The 18,560-nt window shown below is 49.9% G+C and overlaps 1 protein-coding gene across 1 annotated transcript; it reads right to left on the bottom strand.

Annotated features, from left to right (window-relative positions):
* Nucleotides 1–2,185: 2,185 nt before the first annotated feature.
* TPT1 (tumor protein, translationally-controlled 1) lies at nucleotides 2,186–5,679 on the bottom strand. The gene is made up of 6 exons (XM_084306204.1): nucleotides 5,525–5,679; nucleotides 5,246–5,319; nucleotides 4,758–4,948; nucleotides 3,936–4,041; nucleotides 3,364–3,480; nucleotides 2,186–2,416 (listed from the first exon to the last, which is right to left on the bottom strand). The coding sequence occupies exons 1-6, from the start codon at nucleotides 5,550–5,552 to the stop codon at nucleotides 2,414–2,416; spliced, it is 519 nt and encodes a 172-aa protein (XP_084162330.1). The 5' UTR covers nucleotides 5,553–5,679; the 3' UTR covers nucleotides 2,186–2,413.
* Between the last annotated feature and the right edge of the window lie 12,881 nt (nucleotides 5,680–18,560).

Raw genomic sequence — 18,560 nt, 5'->3', positions numbered from 1 at the left:
GCCTGCTGATGCTTCCTGCCGGCGCCCAGCCTTCTGTCCAGGCTTCAGGAACAGCTGAGCGTGTCCCACGGACCCGGAGTGATCCCACAGATCCTGCCAGTGCCGCGAGCAGGAGGCCCCAGCCCGCCGGCTGCGGCGGAAGATATTTGAAAGCTGTGAAAAGGAGCCCAGGAAGCCGGCGGTCACGGTACGGCGTGTGCTCCCCGGGCCTCCTCCAGTCCCCTGCAGGGATATTTATATCTATTTCTATCTATTTATGCTAATATTTAGCATTTTGGGCAACCTGGTTTGGAGCCGGCAGGTGAGAATGAGCCCAAACCTGCTGGGTCTGTACCATGCCAGCCAGGGGGGAGCGGAGCACAGAGTCACCCCCAGGAGCAAATTTCCAGGGGCTTTCTGAGTGTGACAGCTGAAAAAAAAAAAAAAAAAAAGCAAGGGTACAGGGGTGGAGAGGTCAACGGGAGGTGTCTCGCTCACCCCGGGCAGTCAGCAGGAGCGCAAAGAGCTGAGGTGGCGTGAGGGAGGCTTTTCCCAAACGCATCACTGCATGCAGGCTGGAGAGATGTATTAAAAAGGGAGGAAATGACCCAAAAAGTGGATTTGCAGACAGGGCTGAGCCCAAGCAATCAAAACCCAGGTGGTGGAGGCAAAGCTGTGAAGAGGAGGAAGAGGCACGGAGGGGAAAAGCCGAGGAGAGCCTCGGGCACACCCAGCACGGGATTTTCTTCCGCCAGCCGTGACGCGCCACGTGGTCAGGCACAGAAGTAGGAAATGATGAAGGAAGGAGGGAGGCTGCTGGCTTTTTTTTTTTTTTCTTTTCTTTTTATAACCTGTCAGCTGGCTCCGGGCTGGTGAAGGCGTGCGGGGCTGAAACCTGAGCTGCCAGGGCAAAGATCGCTCCTGGAGCCTCTTCACCCGCTCCGGGGGTTTGGACTCTTCCCATGGCAGAGCCCTGCAGCTGCAGAAATGCTTTCCCGAGGAATGCAGGGTACGAGGCTGATAAGTGTGTTCAAAACATGAAAATAAGCTGCAGCTGCTGCCGAGCTGTCCTGCAGTTCCGTCTGTTTTGCTATCAGGGTTGTTTGTGGTGAGCGGGGACTCCTCCCACAGAAGCAACCCCAAAGCACCGCTACAAACCCTAGCCCTGCCCTGCCTCTGCAGCTTCTCAGCCCCAGTTAGTGTTTTTGGCCCCAAAAAGCAGCTGCTTGGAACAGAGAGCAGCAACTCCCCCAGCCTTTAAGGAACTCCTTTTTTCACTGGAGTGATCTTTCCTTTTTCCTCACCTGGTAAACGAAGCCCTTTGCTGGTAGAGCGAGGACCAGCTCGCTGATTTTTATTTTTATCCCACATTTTGAGCGTACCTCCCCTTGGCTGAGGGCAGGGGAGCGTTAATCCCGGCTGCTCAGGTTACCCCACACTCATACCGCAGCCAGAGCAACAGCTGCCCCCAGCCCTTCCTGGGCAGGGGCTGCGGATGTAAAAGGAGTTCCTACAACTGCAGCCGGGCGTGTTTCAGATGGGCACCCCTCAGAGAGCTCCTCGGGGCACTCTGCTCCCACCTCCAGCCCCTATCTCACTCCTCCCAGCCCGCTCCTTATCTGACCGCTGCACAAACCTCCCTCTGCTTGCACTTGGGCTATCTGTGAGGCTGTGCCCGGCCCCGTTCAGGCCCTTTCTGTCCCCAAACCCCTGCTGGCACTGCAGCTCGAGGCTGCCTCGGGGCCTTTGTGCTCCCTTCTTCAATCCGGACTGCCACGGGGCGGGCAGGCAGAAAGCGCAAGGAGCCGGTTGCTGTCACATCTCCACAAGAACCCGAGAAGCAACGGGTTTTTGCTCCAGGTCTGTCAAAGGATGCATTTCCTGGCAAGAACGGCGAGCTGTGAGCACCTGGGTTGACCCCAAACCCTGCCCCGCACCCAAATGAGGTCTGCTCAGCGCGCTCCTGGCTGCCTGAGAGGAGCCAGCGCCACCGCTCAGTGCGGGTGTTGGGCTCCTGCTCCATCCTACCTTAATCCCGCAGTCTGAGGATGGACCCAAACATCCTCACCTGACAGAGCAGCTCAGCCAGCACTTACTCGAGCAGCACATATTCCATCCTCTTTTTAAATTTTCCAATTACTTCTGGTGCCTCTCCCAGAGGTGGAAGTCTCTGCGCAAGCGCTAGAGATGAAGGTCCGCGTCACGATGGGTTTAAATGAGTTTTATTTTAGACAACCTACATGACAGATGTTTTGTTTTTTCTTTTTTTAAAACAATGCCTCCACTCCAAATCAGGGTCAAAATTAAGTGAATAAAGCTCAAGATGACATCAGTCCAGTTGTTAGACATCGCCGATTCCTGGTGTTGTGCTGATGAAGAAGAAACAGCAGCCAGCTATGAAGACGGGTGATCCGAAGCCAAACTGTTTGATCCGTTACTGCAACGAGAGCAGCGAGCGTTAGCTCAAGGTCGCGACCGGCACAGCGAGCTCCTGCAGCTTATTCCTGTGTTCCCCAATTCAATCTGAGCTGCCACGGCCAGGCAGGCAGAAAGCACAAGGAAGTTCTTTTCGCATCTCAGTGCAAACCAGAGAGCCACTGGGAAATCGCTCGTGGTCTATCAGAGGATGCTGAGCGTTTCTGTCACCCCGCGGAGCAGCTGCCACCAGCTGCTGGCCAGGCCGGACCAAACGCTCACTCCCAGCCTTCACACACCAAGTTTGGGATTTCCTCTCAATTTTAGGACAGGCTCTAAGCTGTCTCTTACAGGAGCACTCCCAGAATAAGCCAAAACATACTGGGATCTAAATAATGTTTCACTGCTATCGTATTCAAACCCAGAATTAAAGAGAGAGCAGAGCAGAGGCGCTGCCTGAGCACAGAGTAAGGCAACACAGTCAGGTGTTACCATGTTCCCAAACTCAGGGCAGTATTTAAACAGCCCTCACATAACAAAATAAAGGGCAGATAAAGCAAAAGAGGGAACCACGATAAAGTGCAGCGCTCCGGAGTTAACCCACAGCAGAGGAATCCAAAATAAAAGCGCTCCGTTTCCGTCAGGGGCATTGTTTCCAGACTGACAGTCTGAGGACACGGCCAGCTGCACACCGCTCCCCGCGGCGATTCGATTCCTCCCGCATTTCTCGGCGGTTACGTCAGGGTGAGTCACGGCGTGAAGCCATGCCCCCCGTGAAGCCATGCCCCCTTCGGCGTGATTCAGTGGCACACAAGGGAAGCCTCGGCCACTTTACGTAACACAGAGCAGCCACCAGCCCGTACTTGGGGGAACTTCATGTTTTTAAAGCTACCCTTCAGCTTTTAGCAGAGATACTGAAGAGCCAGTGACATATTTGGGCACGTGGACCCGCTTCAAGTCAGCACTTACACATTTCTCGATTTCTAAGCCGTCCTTAAAGAAGATCATATAGGGGGTGACGCCGTCCTCGCGGAAATCCAGCAGGGCCACCATGCCGTCTGGATTCATGTTCTCTCCTACGAAGAACTTCAGAGAAAGGCGTTACTGAGACACTCTGTGAGCTATCACCAGCAGACACTGCCCAATACACAAAAAACATCTCCAAGCCAAGTTTAAAAGCCTCCCCGACCAGCTGCAGGGGGGTTGCTCTCTGAGAACTGTCCATTTTAGTACCACACTGCCATGAACATTGAAGTATGAAATAGGGGCCAGAGTGATTCACCTCCCACACCTTTAAGCCCACAGAACTTGTAGTTGTCACCACAAGCACCACAAAAGTTGAAGGAAGATCCCCAAACACTTAGAAGTCCTCCAACTATTTCTCCTTCCTGACTCCCAGGACCCCAAACACCCTCAGAGAGAGTCCAAGTGAGACGTCCCTACAACAGGGGACCTCAGAACTCAACAAGCCATCGAGCAGATAAACCAATCTCAGCTTGTATGACCAAAGCACTGCTGTGAGGAAGTAAAGGTTGTGTTACCTGGTAGTTTTTGAAGTTGGCGAGGATGTGTTTGATTTGTTCTGCAGCCCCTGTCATGAAAGGCTTTACTCTCTCTGGCTTGTGTTCCTCAAGTCTGGCTTTGATTCTGGGAAGGAGAAAAGCAAGCTTTGAAAACACATTTTAGCCTCTTGACTTCAGCATCCCACCATAGCAGGAAGTTACCAGCAGTCACTGGTTTTGTTGCATTTCCCCCCACTCCTCCAGAAAACCAACCCACAAAATTTTAACTTCGTTTTGCTAGGGAATTAGAAGAACAGTGCCTACCAGTCACATCAAGCTCACTTTACTTGTAGCTTTGTGCTAGACAAAAAAAAGAAGTCATTTCCAGAGCACCAAGAGCGTTATCCATCAATACCACAGAAAAAGCACTTTCACCTGTAATGCCAGCCCACTCAAGTCTGAGCAATAGGAACTATGTTTTAAACTAGGAAACAGCTCCTTTTTACACACAGCTTTGAGCATTTAAGTTGTCCAGCTCAGGAAGCTCCCCTTTGCCACCCCACCCCCTCCACACAAATGTTTGGCACAGAGGAACCAAAGAAAACAACAAGGTTACAAATAATACCCAGAGCACATGATCTGCTCTTCCACCTTAGCCAAGATAAGCTTCGATAGTCCAGTATTGATTCTTTAGAGCTTCAGTTTTGCCAGGTATTAAGACATCACCGAATTTCACAGCCAGTTTGGCACCTGCACTAGAGCTAGCATCCACTAAAAGTAAAGCTCAATGCTATTTTTGAGGTCTGTGCCCTAGAAGCCCAGCAGTCCTGCCCAGAGAACCCCCCCCAACCCCAAACTTACGCTTTCATGTAGTCCTTGATGTACTTCTTGTACGACTCCTTTGTGAAGCTGGTTTCCTGCAGGTGGTGGTTTATCACTATGTCCACACCAGTTATGACCGTGGCTTCTGTCCCCTCTCCCTCAGGACCTTCGGCAGAGGCATTGCCACCAATTAGAGAGTCATCAATTTGACCCTCTGTCCTGGTGACCATCTAGATTTAGAGACATCAAAGAACTTCAAGGCTCTGCGGAAAAGCCCGGCCCTCCTGCCCTTCTCACACACCTACAGACAGCAGGGCAGGGCTGCAGAGCCACAACCAGAGGCAGGGGCTCTGCAGCCCGAGGGGGGGTGCCCCGAGCCCAGGTCCCCTTTTGGTGGCCTCACCACAGCCCTGTGACGGGCTGTGGGTCCCCCCAACCCCTCTGAGGCTACCCCATTAAAAAAAAAACACCCTAAAAACAGCTTTTCACCTCCCCCTTAAATAAAAAAGGGCGGTGTGCGCACTCACCTTGCCCTCCACTTCCAGGCACAGGCCGTTCGCCACCTCGCGGATCTTGTAGATGTCCGAGAACATCTCGTCCTCTGCGGGGACAGACGGACAGACACACACACGGACACGGACACACAGACACCGGGCCCGTCAGCCGCCGCCATTTCGGGGCCGCCCCCCCCACCTCAGGCATGCGCGGCCCCGCTCCCGGCCTACACCCGAGCCTCTCCCCCCCCTCTCCCTCCCCCCCCTTCCCTCCCTTTTTTTTTTCCCCCCCTTTTCTCCCCGTCCCCTTACGGCTGATGCAGTCCCGGTAGATGATCATGGTGGCGGGGGCGAGGCGGAGGGCAGGGCAGGGCAGGAGCGGCCGGAGTGCTCTGCGCGGCGGCGGGCGGGCGGCGGCGGGCGGCCGGCAGCGAGGCGGAAAGGGCCGAGTCAGCGCCTGCCGGGGCTCATATAGCGGGCACGGCCCCGGCGCGTCACCGCGCCGCATGCGCGCTCCCGCCCCCTCCCTCAGCCGCCCGCCCGCCCTCGCTCCCTGGGCCCCGCCGCGCACGCGCGCGCGCGCGCCCCCGCGCGGCCGCCATTTCGTGACCCCCCCCCCCCCCAAACTCCCTCATCTTCCCCTCACGGCGATGCCCCCCCCCCCCCCGCGAAGGGGCTCGGCTGCGGTTTGGAAGTGACAGTAAACGGTCGTAATGAGCGAGTTATGATAATTAAGTTATGATAATCAAATTATAATAATTAAATAATGATTAGGAGGTCGTTAGGCTCCTCCTCCTTCCCTCAGATACGTCGGTTTGCACACAGACACGCCACTTCTTGTTGATGGAGTGACTGGGGAAAGAGAAATGTTCCTTTCCTTTCCTTTCCTTTCCCCTTTCCTTTCCTTTCCCCTTTCCTTTCCTTTCCTTTCCTTTCCTTTCCTTTCCCCTTTCCTTTCCTTTCCTTTCCTTTCCTTTCCTTTCCTTTCCTTTCCTTTCCTTTCCTTTCCTTTCCTTTCCTTTCCTTTCCTTTCCTTTCCTTTCCTTTCCTTTCCTTTCCTTTCCTTTCCTTTCCCCTTTCCTTTCCTTTCCCCTTTCCTTTCCTTTCCCCTTTCCTTTCCTTTCCCCTTTCCTTTCCTTTCCCCTGTCCTTTCCTTTCCCCTGTCCTTTCCTTTCCCCTGTCCTTTCCCCTGTCCTTTCCTTTCCCCTGTCCTTTCCTTTCCCCTGTCCTTTCCCCTTTCCCTTCCTTCCAAGGATTAGGCCCAGAAATCTGCCTGAGGTGAAAGGCAGAATACTAAGGGCAATAATGCTGCCCAAGGCCTCATTTTACCCCCCTTGTATACGCTTCCACATCTCACCTCAGCTCCATTAAAATAGACATAGACCTCCCTTGAGCCCTGATTCTTTGGGGACGTTGACAAAAGACCTTCAGAAGACATCATGGGGCTTAAAACACTCCATGCTGCTAGCAATCCCAGACTTAAAGGAGCTCTCAGAATCACAGCATTGACATACAGAGTACCAGGGCACAGGGTGCAATTCTTTGTCCCTCGTCCTCCTCACAGGATGCAGTTCCCTGTCCCTCACCCTCCTAGGCAGTAAATAACTCATTGCTTTCTTCGTGGGGGTCAAAAGAGCTCTTCTTTATATCTCCTCCTCCTCTGCTATCCCTTCCTTTGCTCCATATCCCAGTGCCTTTTATTTTTTTTTCCTTTTCATTTTTTTTTTTCAGATGGCCCAGCTGCTTACATAATCTAAATCTCTATGTGGTTGTTCTCCACCGTGTTTTGCTTTCTACGACCACTTCAGACCCAAAGAAGGGGCTTCTGCCCCCAAACTCGTGCTTTTAATCGGTGTCAGCTGGCCTGATAAGAGCTATTCCCTGTCTTTGCGAGCCTTGCCACAGTGGAAGAAGAGCAGCTTACGTCTTTAGCAGTGGGCTGAGTGACGGGAGAACATTTGGCTCCTTCTCCGCAGCTTAATATGCAGCTAAAAACATCCACTTTGTAGGTGTGCATCGACTTGGTTTCATCTTGAAGAGACTGTTCTAGAAAAAAATGAATATTTCTATAGTAGCATCAATTAACCTCGTACAAATTCAGTGGTTGCCTGTTTATTGGAGTGAGGGTAGAAACCCTTTGGCGCTCCTGGTAGAGTAAATGGACCTCCAGGTGGTTTTGCCTGCAGCATTCAGACCTGCAGCCACGAAATGGGAGGATTTGTTTAAAATGCATCAGTTAAATAGGTCAAGGCTCTGGTGCGAACACCAATTTGATGTGGAGTTAAGCTAAATTGATGTCAAATATTAAATGCTTTAAATGAAACTAGGAGCGTTGACAAGGTTTTGCGTCCTGTTAACTTGAGCTGCTTCTAAACCTGATTTAATTGCAGACAACTGTGAATAAATCCTGGGACTAATCCTGGTGATGTTTAAATTGCTGTAGGCTTTGCTGTGGTCTAACCCGGGTGGGCAGCTCAGCGCCATCCAGCCGCTCGCTCAGTCCTCCCCCAGTGGGAAGGGGCAGGGAGTGAGGAAGGTGGAAGTGTGAGATCCCGTGGGTTGAGATAACGCCAGCTTACTGGGGAAAGCAAAAGCTGTGCGCACAAGCCCAGCAAAACAAGGCGTTGATTCACCGCTTCCCATCGGCAGGCAGGTGTTCAGCCACTTCCAGGCGAGCAGGGCTCATCACGTGGATCTGTTTCTTGAGAAGACAAATGCCGTCTCTCCCAACACCCTCCCTTCCTCCTGTCCTCCATCTTCTATCGCTGGGTGTGCTGCCACATGGTGTGGGACATCCCTCGGGCCAGTCTGGGCCAGCTGTCCTGGCTGTGTCCCCTCCCAGCTCCTGGGGCACCCCAACCTTCCTGTGGATTAGAAAATGCATTAAAAAACATTTTTTTTTTTTTTCCAGAAAACAGCATTGTTTGAAGAAAACTTTAGTGTTCCTCACGTGCTTTCCATGTAGACACCACACACATGGAGCCAGGGTTAACACATTTCAAAGCAGTTGTTGAAGGAGTCAGTTCCTCTGCAGCAGGGGGCATTTTAGATGCTGATTGACATCTAAAATGACATGACAGGTTTTCCCGACAGTGCATCTCATCTCTGGAGACACATAAATCCCCAGAGGCTGGCAAATTCCTGTGTTTTTATAGATAAGCCTTTGAATATCTCTTGAGCAGGATTTTCTAGGCAGGTGCCTGCAGAGTTGTGCGAGAAGCCTCTTGCATGGAAGATGCATCTCAGCTAGTCATGAATTGCTGCAGTGCTACTCAATTCCACTAAACATTAGCATCTGGATGTGGTTGTGCTCAGCTAATTACTTGTGCCTTGGATTAAAACGGCAGATGACAGCTGCTACTTTGCTATTCTTTCTCTAAGCAAGCAGTACGCTTTCAGCCCATCGTGGCGACTTGCCTTGAATGGTCTGGAAAGCGAGGAGATCCTGCCCACAACTGAGCCTCCTGCAAGGTGCAGTGTGTTAATAAATGAGATGTGAGGCTGAGGAAGAGAGGTGGAGCTGGGCAGTGTGTTCTAACCTTTAAGGAGGCTGTGAAAGTCGCGTAGGAGTGATAACGTTTTGTGTCCAATACTGGATATGGGGAGAGGGCCCTGAGATGTGTATGGCCTGGTGGAGAAAAACTGAAGGATTGACCAACACAAAACAAGCCAGGCAGTCACCACGGTTCCTTACGCAGGGTTTACACTAGGCTTAATAGGACATTCTTGGTTCCCCAGGACTTGATGTCAATACCCTGGACCACCAGCCCCTGCCCCCGTGAGGCCACAGCAGGGCTGAGCTCCAGCTTCCCACAGCGCTGCCCTGCCCAGCCATGGCCCCACCGTGCCAGGCCCACGTCCAGGCCTCGGCTCATTCCCCAGGGAGGTGCCTGGGGTGCCCCCCTTCAGTCCCTGTCAGTCATTGGGAACTTTTGGATTTCAAACCAAAATTTGTAACCTGGAGCTCCCTTGAGAGCATACTAAGCCAGAATCCCAGACCACAAGACAGGCACTGGAAAGAGTTGTGCTGTCAGTGTAGTTTGTCTGGTTCAATGTACTCACAGTGGAATATGGATTAGATAGATAAGGGACTGGATAGATAAAGGATTGGATAGATAAAGGCTCCACTGTTCAGAATGCTAGAAAGGTCTGTTAGCAATCCCACCTGCACTCAGAAGCAGTGCAGATGTCCATTTGACTAGAACTATGGTAGAAAAGCCCAATTCTGCTCCTGGATCTTGGCTGATTTTGACACATTGGACAAACGGCCTGGATAGGCAGAAGACACTTTATTGAGACCATCGGGCCAATTTTCTAAAGGAAAATCCATTGAGGGCTTTTAAACAGAGAGCATGAGGTTGAGACAGGCTGTGAGCCACACGCTGCGGGGGTGTGCTGGGGGAAGTGCCGCCTTATCCTGGCCCTGGCCCTCTGCTCCTCCCCAGCCTTCTGCCGCTGGCAAATGCCAGAGGACAGCGAGCAGATGCTGCACCAGAGGGATCTCGGTTTGCCTCCGTATGGCTCCTCTGGTGTCATGTTCCTGAGCGCAGAGCAGGAACAATCAAGTGCAGGCACAGGACGGAGAACTGGGCAGTTCCAGGACTGTCAGTAGAGAAGCAAGGAGTCAACAGCACTCCCTGTCCCTGCAGGCTTCTGAGGACAGGCTAGACTAGAAGCTGCCCGAGGTGAGATCAGGAAGCATGGCAGATCCATCTTGAATGCAGATAATATCTGATCCTGCCCTGCAACAGAGAGACAGCCTGCCCCCAGGTCCTGTCTAGCCCTATTCTGTGTGGCACGATGACTCTTAGATGAGCCGTGTGCTGTCATTTACACCTGTTTAGTATGGTTACACAATGGGGATAAAAATAATTCCCTCGTATCCCTATTCAGAATGGACAAGAGGGTTTGGAAAAGGGATGTTGCCAGAGACGAGTGTGCTCATTGTCCTGCATGGCAAGATGGGTGTGTGTGGAAATTACATGCACAGAGGGAGAAGCTTTCAGGTTCGGCAGTGCCCACAGCTTTAATCTTGTTACAGTTTCATATTTTAGCCCTATTTGAACATAAAATTATACGGTCCTTTGACTCAGATTAGAGATATGTGGCAGAAAGGGCTCCTTCCACGCCAAGCTGAAGGAAAAGGGGAGCTGTGATTTGACTGCTTGTGCTTGCAGTGGTCAGACTCTGCCCTGTCTGCATGCAGCAATCCCTAAACTCACCGGTTGGTTTTACAGCAGAGCAGGAGAGCTATAAATTCATCCACAAAATAAATAAATAAATAAATAAATAAATAAGTAAAATCGATGCACACCTGACTGACTCAGCTGCTTTGCAAAAATAAAAATAAAAAAAAAAATAAAAACGAGGGTATAATTCATCCATTCATCCAATTTAACATCACAGCTCCATCTCACATCTTAGCTGTTTTTTTCTGGAGTTTCACCCAAGGTCATGACTTCTACCTCCAGATGCGAACAGCTTTTTTTTTATTTTATTTTTTTCTAAGGCCAAATAACACCTCTGCCTACGCTGAATTGTGTCCTTGGTTAGCCAGCCCCGTTGGGAGGACTTCAACAAGCCTGTCCCCACTAGGTGTCTGTGTTTGCCCTCCAGATGCTAGGCTCCCTGCTTCTCGGGGTGCCTGTGATGTGCAGAGATATCCCACTAGGTGGCAGGACAGGAGCCGGAGGATGGCAGGCAGGGCACTCCTCACCCTGGGAGGAGGCCAAAGATTTTGCCACCTCTTTCCCACATTACCTGGAATGCCCCAGGACCAAAGTAAGAAGAATTTAATCTTGGGCCAGTGACTGGTGCCACCTCTCTGGGCTCCTGGCCAGGTGGATGCTGCGCACAAATAGCAGTCTCCCCAGATAATTAGTGTCCTCATGGGGTCTATCGAGCTTTTAACCATTGGAGGGGCTAGTTCTGCCCTGTTAAAATCACCAGGTTGTGATTTAATGAAATGGAATTTGCTCCACAGGTGTTTTCAAACCTGGAATTGAGTTCTGCGAAATTTTAATTCATTCATTGTTATGAGGTGTGAGCGCTAGGAGGATTCGTCAGTAGAAAAATAATCTTTAGAGTCTCTAACATGTTGTTGGTGTTGTTCCTAAAATTCCGACAGTGAATTCGCCAGCAGGCAATCAATAATATTAAAAATAAATAAATAAATAAAGGTGCATTATAAGTAAAAGGGTAGATTAACTTTTAGGTCTTTCCACTTTAAAATAGTATAGAGGAAAGCAGGGAAGGGGACTCAAAGACTGTGTTTTGGAAAGCAGCTTCTTAAACTTCAGTCCAATAACTTGAGTTCTTGATGCTTGTCAACTGCAAAAACAAACCTGCTGTTGTTTTCAGTGCCAAATCTCAAGACAGATTTATTATTTATTATTTTCTGATAAGGATTTTTTTTGTGTTCTCTATTCCCATGCCCTGTTAAAATCAAAAGGGGACCTGAATGAAAAAGGATACGTCTGAGGGTTAGGAGATATTGCCCAACTTCTGAGAGATTTGGGTTTGTTCTGGTTTATATTGTTTTAGAAAGCCACAGAGACATTATGAAATGGGAAATGTTTATGGAAGGATGGCAGAAGAAGCTCTTTGCAAACTGTCCCCCACAGATGTGCTCTAACAAAACAAGGGTTTATCTGTTTATCTGTGAGATAATCTCATGCACGTCCAGGCTGGGGGAGGAAGAGACCTTGAGAGGGTCAATTGGGCAGTCTTCTTGCTTTAGGGGGATTAGTCAGACATGCACCACTCTGGAGAGATGTTTGTCTACATGGTTTTTCAGGTCTCCTGATGATGGAAATTTCCATGCTCTACAGCACAAACATCCACTGGAAAACGGGCTGGGAGCTGGGTCCTCCCATTCCGCTGCTAGTGTTGGAGATACAGGCTGGATCCTGAAGTGGATTTAGGCTTCTGTCTGATGCTCAGATCCTGATGGAGCTCAGCCAGCCTGGACACGTCTGCACAGTTTCCATATTTACCTGAAAATTTGCTGTATTTTTTGTCAGCACTTTGCCACAGGATGGACCAGGATGTCCCCCACTGTTTGGTTCCTTCTCTGGGCCCACGGGCACATGGAAGCCCATCTTCAGGGTCATGATACTGCAGGTAGAGAGGACATCCCATGTGCTTCTACCAAGAAGTTTTACGTATAAAAATCTTGTACACAGAGTAAATTTATATATATGTATATTCATTTATATATGCACACACAGGTTGTGTGCTCACATATCAAATGGTATGTGGAGATCTGGCTTCCCTATGTCAAAAAGGGTGCGATGAAGGTCGTAACAGTACCAGAAGAGAGGCAAGGAGTAAAATAATCAACTAGAACAGGGCATAACACCTTTTAAAAGGGGTGTGATGGGGGTCCTTGAAATTAAAAGTGGCATGGAGAAAGTTACAAAGGGCTGTTATTCGCTGCTTCTGCATAGAGGAGCTGCGGGAACATGGAGAGGATTGTGAGGCGACAGGCTCAGACCAGCCAGAAGAAGGTCACCTTCACCCAGGGTGTGGTTATGCTGTGGAAACTACTGCTCCCGGGCGCTGTGGTTATTGCAAAAGCAATTACAGAGAGTCACGGAGCTCTTCCATGGAGAGTTAAGGCCTGGGGCCTACAGAGGCCACTGAATTACGGCCTACAAGGACCCCGATAAATGCTACCACTGTAAAGTAGCAGCAAAGAGGATGAGGGAGGCAAGGATGAGGGAGAATAAGGACATGAGAAGCGCAGGGAATCGTCTCTGGCCGCCTGCGTGGCCTGAGATCACCCTCGGCGAGCTGCGGGGCCGCACTGAGGTGAGGGGGGGACATCTCTGCCGCTCTGCCTCGCCAGCTCCCAGCTATGCTGACCACGTTGGCGGCTGCCCTGAGGACTTTCCATCGGCTGCTTTTGCTGTCTCACAGCTCTGACCTGCTTCTGACATTTGAGGGAGCAAGCAAGCCCTCCTGCGTGTCAGGTGCACCGGCCGCCGCCAGCTTCCTTGCTGTTTAATTAAAGTGGCCGAGAGCCCGGCCAAGGCGGTGTTGGATATCCCTGGGCAAGCGAAGGATTGCAGGGGTGCCGTGAGGTCAGGCTGCTTTGTTTGAGCCCTGCCAAGAAATCATAGCAATCCTTCACAGACTTTTGGGCAGCCACAGGCCCCCTCCGACTGGATTATTTTTGAGTTCCTCCCTAATATCGTCTACCCCTGTTTTCTTTTACACTCCCCACCTGGACCATCCTGACACACACGCACACCTCACCCCACATACATTTACGTGTGTGCAGGTAAAATGTGGTCCACCAGAGGTAGAAAAAACATGTATCCATACCCAAACTCAGCACACGCATTTCTCTGCTGTAAATGAAACCCGCTGGGGCCGTGCTGCACGTGGTAGCTCCCGTGTTTTGTTTTTTATTTTCCTCTCTTTTTCCTAAAAGCTTATGCTGTCCTTCAGTTTCGAAAAGCTCAGCAGAGCATACCCTTGGGAGGCCACAAAGCCATCCCCGTGTACCCAAACCGGTGCCCACAGCCGCTCGGCCCCGTGCCTGCAGCCAGCACATCGCCCCTCTGCCTCGGATTCCCCATGCGTGAAATGAGGCCAGTAATGTTTATCCACCCACTGCGAGGGCTGATAGGACAAATCATCGTCGCTCTGCAGGGACAGGGAAGCAGGAAGAAATCCCGTTGAAATAATTAATATATACGGGAGAAAAGAGAGGCCCGGGGGCGTACGCTCTTCGAGCACAAAGCAAGCGCTTCTCCACCAGGAACGGCATGAATATGGAAAGCACACACCAGATGCAGCGTGCCGCACATCAGATGCATGTAAATTATTCCCATCGTCTTTTTGGTGCATTTAGGTTTCGTGCTTAACATCCCAGAGAGGATCAGCAGGGCTGCTTTTGGTGACGGTGGGCACTGCAGGCACACAGGACGGTGCTGCCCGGAGCTGTGGTCGACCCCAGGAGCACCAGACCTGCTCTGCTTTCAGACTCAGAAGAGCTCCTCCGTGGCAAGGCAAAGGGCTTGAGTCATGGCCAGGCTCTTCAGAGTGATGGCACGGGAACGAGGGCTGGTTTTCTTCCCGCTAATCTGTTTGTTATCTGCTCCTTTGGATCCCCCCGCTGGTGGTCAGCGCTATTTAGAGACTCTTGGCTGTTAGCCAAGGCCTGCGCTCACATGCTTCATATAAGAGATACTGGCAGAAAAAAAAAAAAAAAAAAAAAAAATTCTCTGTTGGTTCCTCTGCTGCTGAACACAAAAAACACCATTTCGTATTTTTTTCTCATGCATCTTCCACTTAAATAGAAGCAACCTCCCTCAGGGTCAGCTTCTCCACTGGAACGACCTGACCGCTCCTGGTGCCACGTGGCAGTACTGACACAGCTGCCTGTACACAGCCAGTGATTTTTATTTTATTTATTTATTTATTTTAGGGTTTCACATGAAAAGCACCCCCCCAAAGACTGCATCTTTTGATTGTCCTTCACTGAGAGGTTGGATGTTAGGAAGAACTTCTTTACCGAGAGGGTTGTGAGGCATTGGAGTGGGCTGCCCAGGGAAGTGGTGGAGTCACCATCCCTGGAGGTCTTTAAAAGACGTTTAGATGTAGAGCTGAGTGATATGGTTTAGTGGGGACTTGTTAGTGTCAGGTCAGAGGTTGGACTCGATGATCTTGGGGGTCTCTTCCAACCTGGATGATGCTGTGACTCCGTGAAAGTGAAGGGCCATGAAAGTTCTTCATCACTTCCCTGATTTCCGCTGATATTCCCTGTGCCTGAAAACAACCATGGCAGCCAGCAGGCACACTGACCTCACCTGCTTATTCATTCACAGCCTCTACTTTGGTTTAACACAGTTGTGACCAATTATTACATTTTTCCATAGGCAGGGAAACAAAAATGCAAAGATCACAGTTATTCAAGGATAACAAGAACGTGAACTGCTACCGTGATGAAATTTATCAGGGGTGCTGTTGCAGGAGTTAAACCTTCAGAGAGCTGCGGTGTTTTCACAGTGTGGCATGTGGCCTTGCATAACTAACATTCAAAAGGTTAATCCTGAAAGAGAAGGCTGAAAAGAGGGCTGGGTTTTGGGCTGCCAGCTGGGAAGTCCCACGTCTCAGCCCTGCTGGAGCTGCTTTCTGGGGGCTCGTAAATCTGTAGTTAGGAATTAAAGTAATTTTCCTCTACTTGGAGGTGGTAGGGGCTTCTTGTGCTGTTTGGATCTTGCTCTTGGCACTGAATCTGCCCTTCCTTCTTTTGGTTTCAGTCCCTTTATTCATCAAATGTGCCCGTGGGCAGCAGCTTTGACCACACAGTGCCCTGAAGACTCACTGCTGGCAGCTCAGAGGCGCCGTGTATCGGATGAGATCTCCCTAAAGCCTCGAGGCAGAAGGCTGAGCACTGCCAAGCGTGTCAGACGCTCCTCCTTCATCCATGCCCAGGTGCAGAAATGTGAAGAGCAGTGGGCGCTGCTCCAGCCTCTTTGCACTATTCCTGAAATCTCAGTCATGGTCAGGGTTTTGAAGTCTTCGATCTTTTAATCTTTTGAAGACTTCAATCTTTTAATGCAAGTATCCAGTAGAAGCCTGAGAGAAGGAATGCTGAGGAGATGTGTTTTGTTTTCGTCTGGTGTGTGATACAGTGGAAATATTAAGGTCCTTTTATGATTTCCTGCTTGTTTTTCTATGCTTCTTCCGCAAGGTAGTGTATTTGGGCATTTTTAAGCTGAGCAAAAGGTCTGAATTTTTACTCTGTTTGATCCCAGTTGTCACAACATGTTGGTTGATGCATCACCATTATTGCCACTGTTATTTTTAATTAATACATTGAATGGCTTAAATGTGGAATGAGTTTGTATTTCGTAGACAAGGTTTGTGCTAAAAACATGTGGGATTAATGTACAGCTGATACAAAACCCAGCACTACATTACCAAAAGTCACGCTCCATTTGCTACGGGATCTGGTGCATTCCCTACAAGCATGAAAACAGCTTTAACTTGCACAACTCGTTGCAGTTATCTCATGCTCACACTTTTATTTTGTAGGCGCTGTATTTACTTCTCTTTACGCTGCTTGCAGTCACCCAGACGTGGATCTATTAATGTAGTTACACAGACGTGAGGCAGAAAGCAAAAGGCTTACTTTTTAATGTGCCAGCACGGAGTGACCCACCGTAAGGTCACGGCGCTTGCACTGGCTCCTGCCTGTGGTCGGGAGAGGTCTCTGGGAGCCGGTTTTGGAACCTGGCACAAACTCGCTCTGTCATGTGCTACGCGGGGAAAAGTTCAAAGATGCAAATCTGGGCTGAAAACACAGGCAGCAGGAGAGAGATGCAGTCCTTAAAGAGAGGGCTGATTGTTTATTTTTACCTGTCCCATGGATCTCCTGGCTGCCCTTTGGAGGCTGTGCCTTTTAAAGTTCATGTCTGGAAGCACCTCTTCGAGTGTGAAGTAGGTTGGGGAGTGGGGTGGAGAGTATCAGTGTCTGGGAACGTGGCGTTCAGCGGCGAGGAACATCTCAGGGAATGCTCCAGAAGATTTGAGGATGGAGACATACAGGAGCCCACGTGGACCAATGCACTAGCATGAATACAACTGGCCAGGCTCTGCCATCAAACAGCCAAACCCCAACTAGAATCCACAGAGCAAACCCTCTGTGGGCTGTGTTTGAGCCTACGTCCCCGGATTTACAGCGCAGGACTCAGCGGTGGTGCAGCAGCGTGGCTTCAGGCTGAGTGTACGCGAGGGAGGGGCAGCTGCCCTAAAAATTCATCTCCGTCTTCTGCAGCAGCTGCTGAAGTGTCAGTGCACGTGAAATATTTTAACATTACCATTTCTAAAATAGTATTTGAATATCCTTGGTTTGGGATGAGTGGTGGTTAGCATCCGGGCAAAAAGCTTTCCCTGTTTTCACTCCCAAAACTTCTGCCCTGAGAACTTCACAAAATAATAATCAGCTTCCTGCCTGATTATTAAGAAATTATTAAGAAACGTTTATTATAATGAAAGCTCTGACTTGCCAGGTGTTCTTGCAGTACGCTCCTCACAAGGCTAAGAGAGATCAGCTAAAACTAGGTACGTTTAATGAGCCTTTTGTTCGTTAGCATTTACGTTGCCTGTTGTTGCAGTGCGTTTGATGCTGATGAAGTGGGAAAAAAAAGGAGAAAGCAGCAAACGACAGCGAGAAGGCTGAGGGCCCGATCCCATCACCACTGGCCAGCAAATGGTAAAAAAACCTTCAAACCTGGCAAATGTGCTCCATTGCTAAAACTATTGTGAGAGAGCACGGGATGGGAGAAAAAATGTTGTGGCCTGCCCGGACAATTGTTTTCCAGACAGCTCATGCGTTTTGCAGTGGGTTTAGAAGACTCAGGAAGGAAAGAAGCTATTCAGCCCAGCTTTCTGAGTTAACTTTTGACCAAGAATGTTGTTCACGAGGATGCCAAATGCTCTCGTTGTTTCTAAGGCGAGACACCAAAACAAAAACCCGTGGCACAGACAGAAGGGCTTTGATTGTAAGAGCCCCAATTCAGATTTCTGCTGCCACGAGAAGTGCTGCACTGATGCCAGCGTGCCGAGGTGCTAATGCTGTCCTCTTGCAGCATGTAAAGGAAGTTTTGGAGGTCTTGCTGCTGCCTTTTATTACCCTCCATAGGGAATCACAGTGCTGCTGCAGGAGCTATGATGTTTTAAGTAAGCTCTTTGAACCATTTCTGGGCGGCGATCCAGAAGGCAGTGTCTGACTGAGCTTGTAAATCTTTTCAGGCACAACTAACCTGCTACTCGACACCCTTTGAATGTAGGGGTGTTAGCATTTAGATCAGAAAAGGCTGGCACATAGGAATGCGTGGCATGGTCAGATGAGAGGGCAGCTCGGTCTGCGAGCCGTATCCTTCCGCGGTGGTGACGCAGGCAGGGCTTAAACAAAGATCTTTTTTGCTGATTAGAGACTTGCTGAGCTAATTGAACGAGCTCTGTTCAGATAAACCAGATGGAGCTGCAGGAATCTGCACCCCACTGAAGCTTTTCCCCACCACCTACTCTTTAACCAAACCATTTTAATGCCTGTGCTATGTGCCAGACAGTACGGAGAGGATAAGACCATCTATACTGTGCACTACCTGCATCTATCTACCTGCCTCTCAGGTAGAGATTGCAATTTAAGATACAAAATAATAAAAGCCGTGGATATACATCTTTTGGAACCGTATAAAAACCCTAATGTATCAAACTACAAGAGCTGGGCTACTTTCCCTTAAAATTTACAAATATTGCAAATCCTCTAAGTTTATCTCCAATCCAGGAGGAAACACATAACCTATTGCTAAGTTCTGCAGCCTGAAGG

This window comes from Netta rufina (genome assembly GCF_964035555.1).
Source record: "Netta rufina genome assembly, chromosome: 1".
NCBI classification, from domain to species: Eukaryota; Metazoa; Chordata; class Aves; order Anseriformes; family Anatidae; genus Netta; species Netta rufina.
Note: the sequence above shows the minus strand (reverse complement) of the source record. Positions and strands in the feature narration are given on the sequence as shown.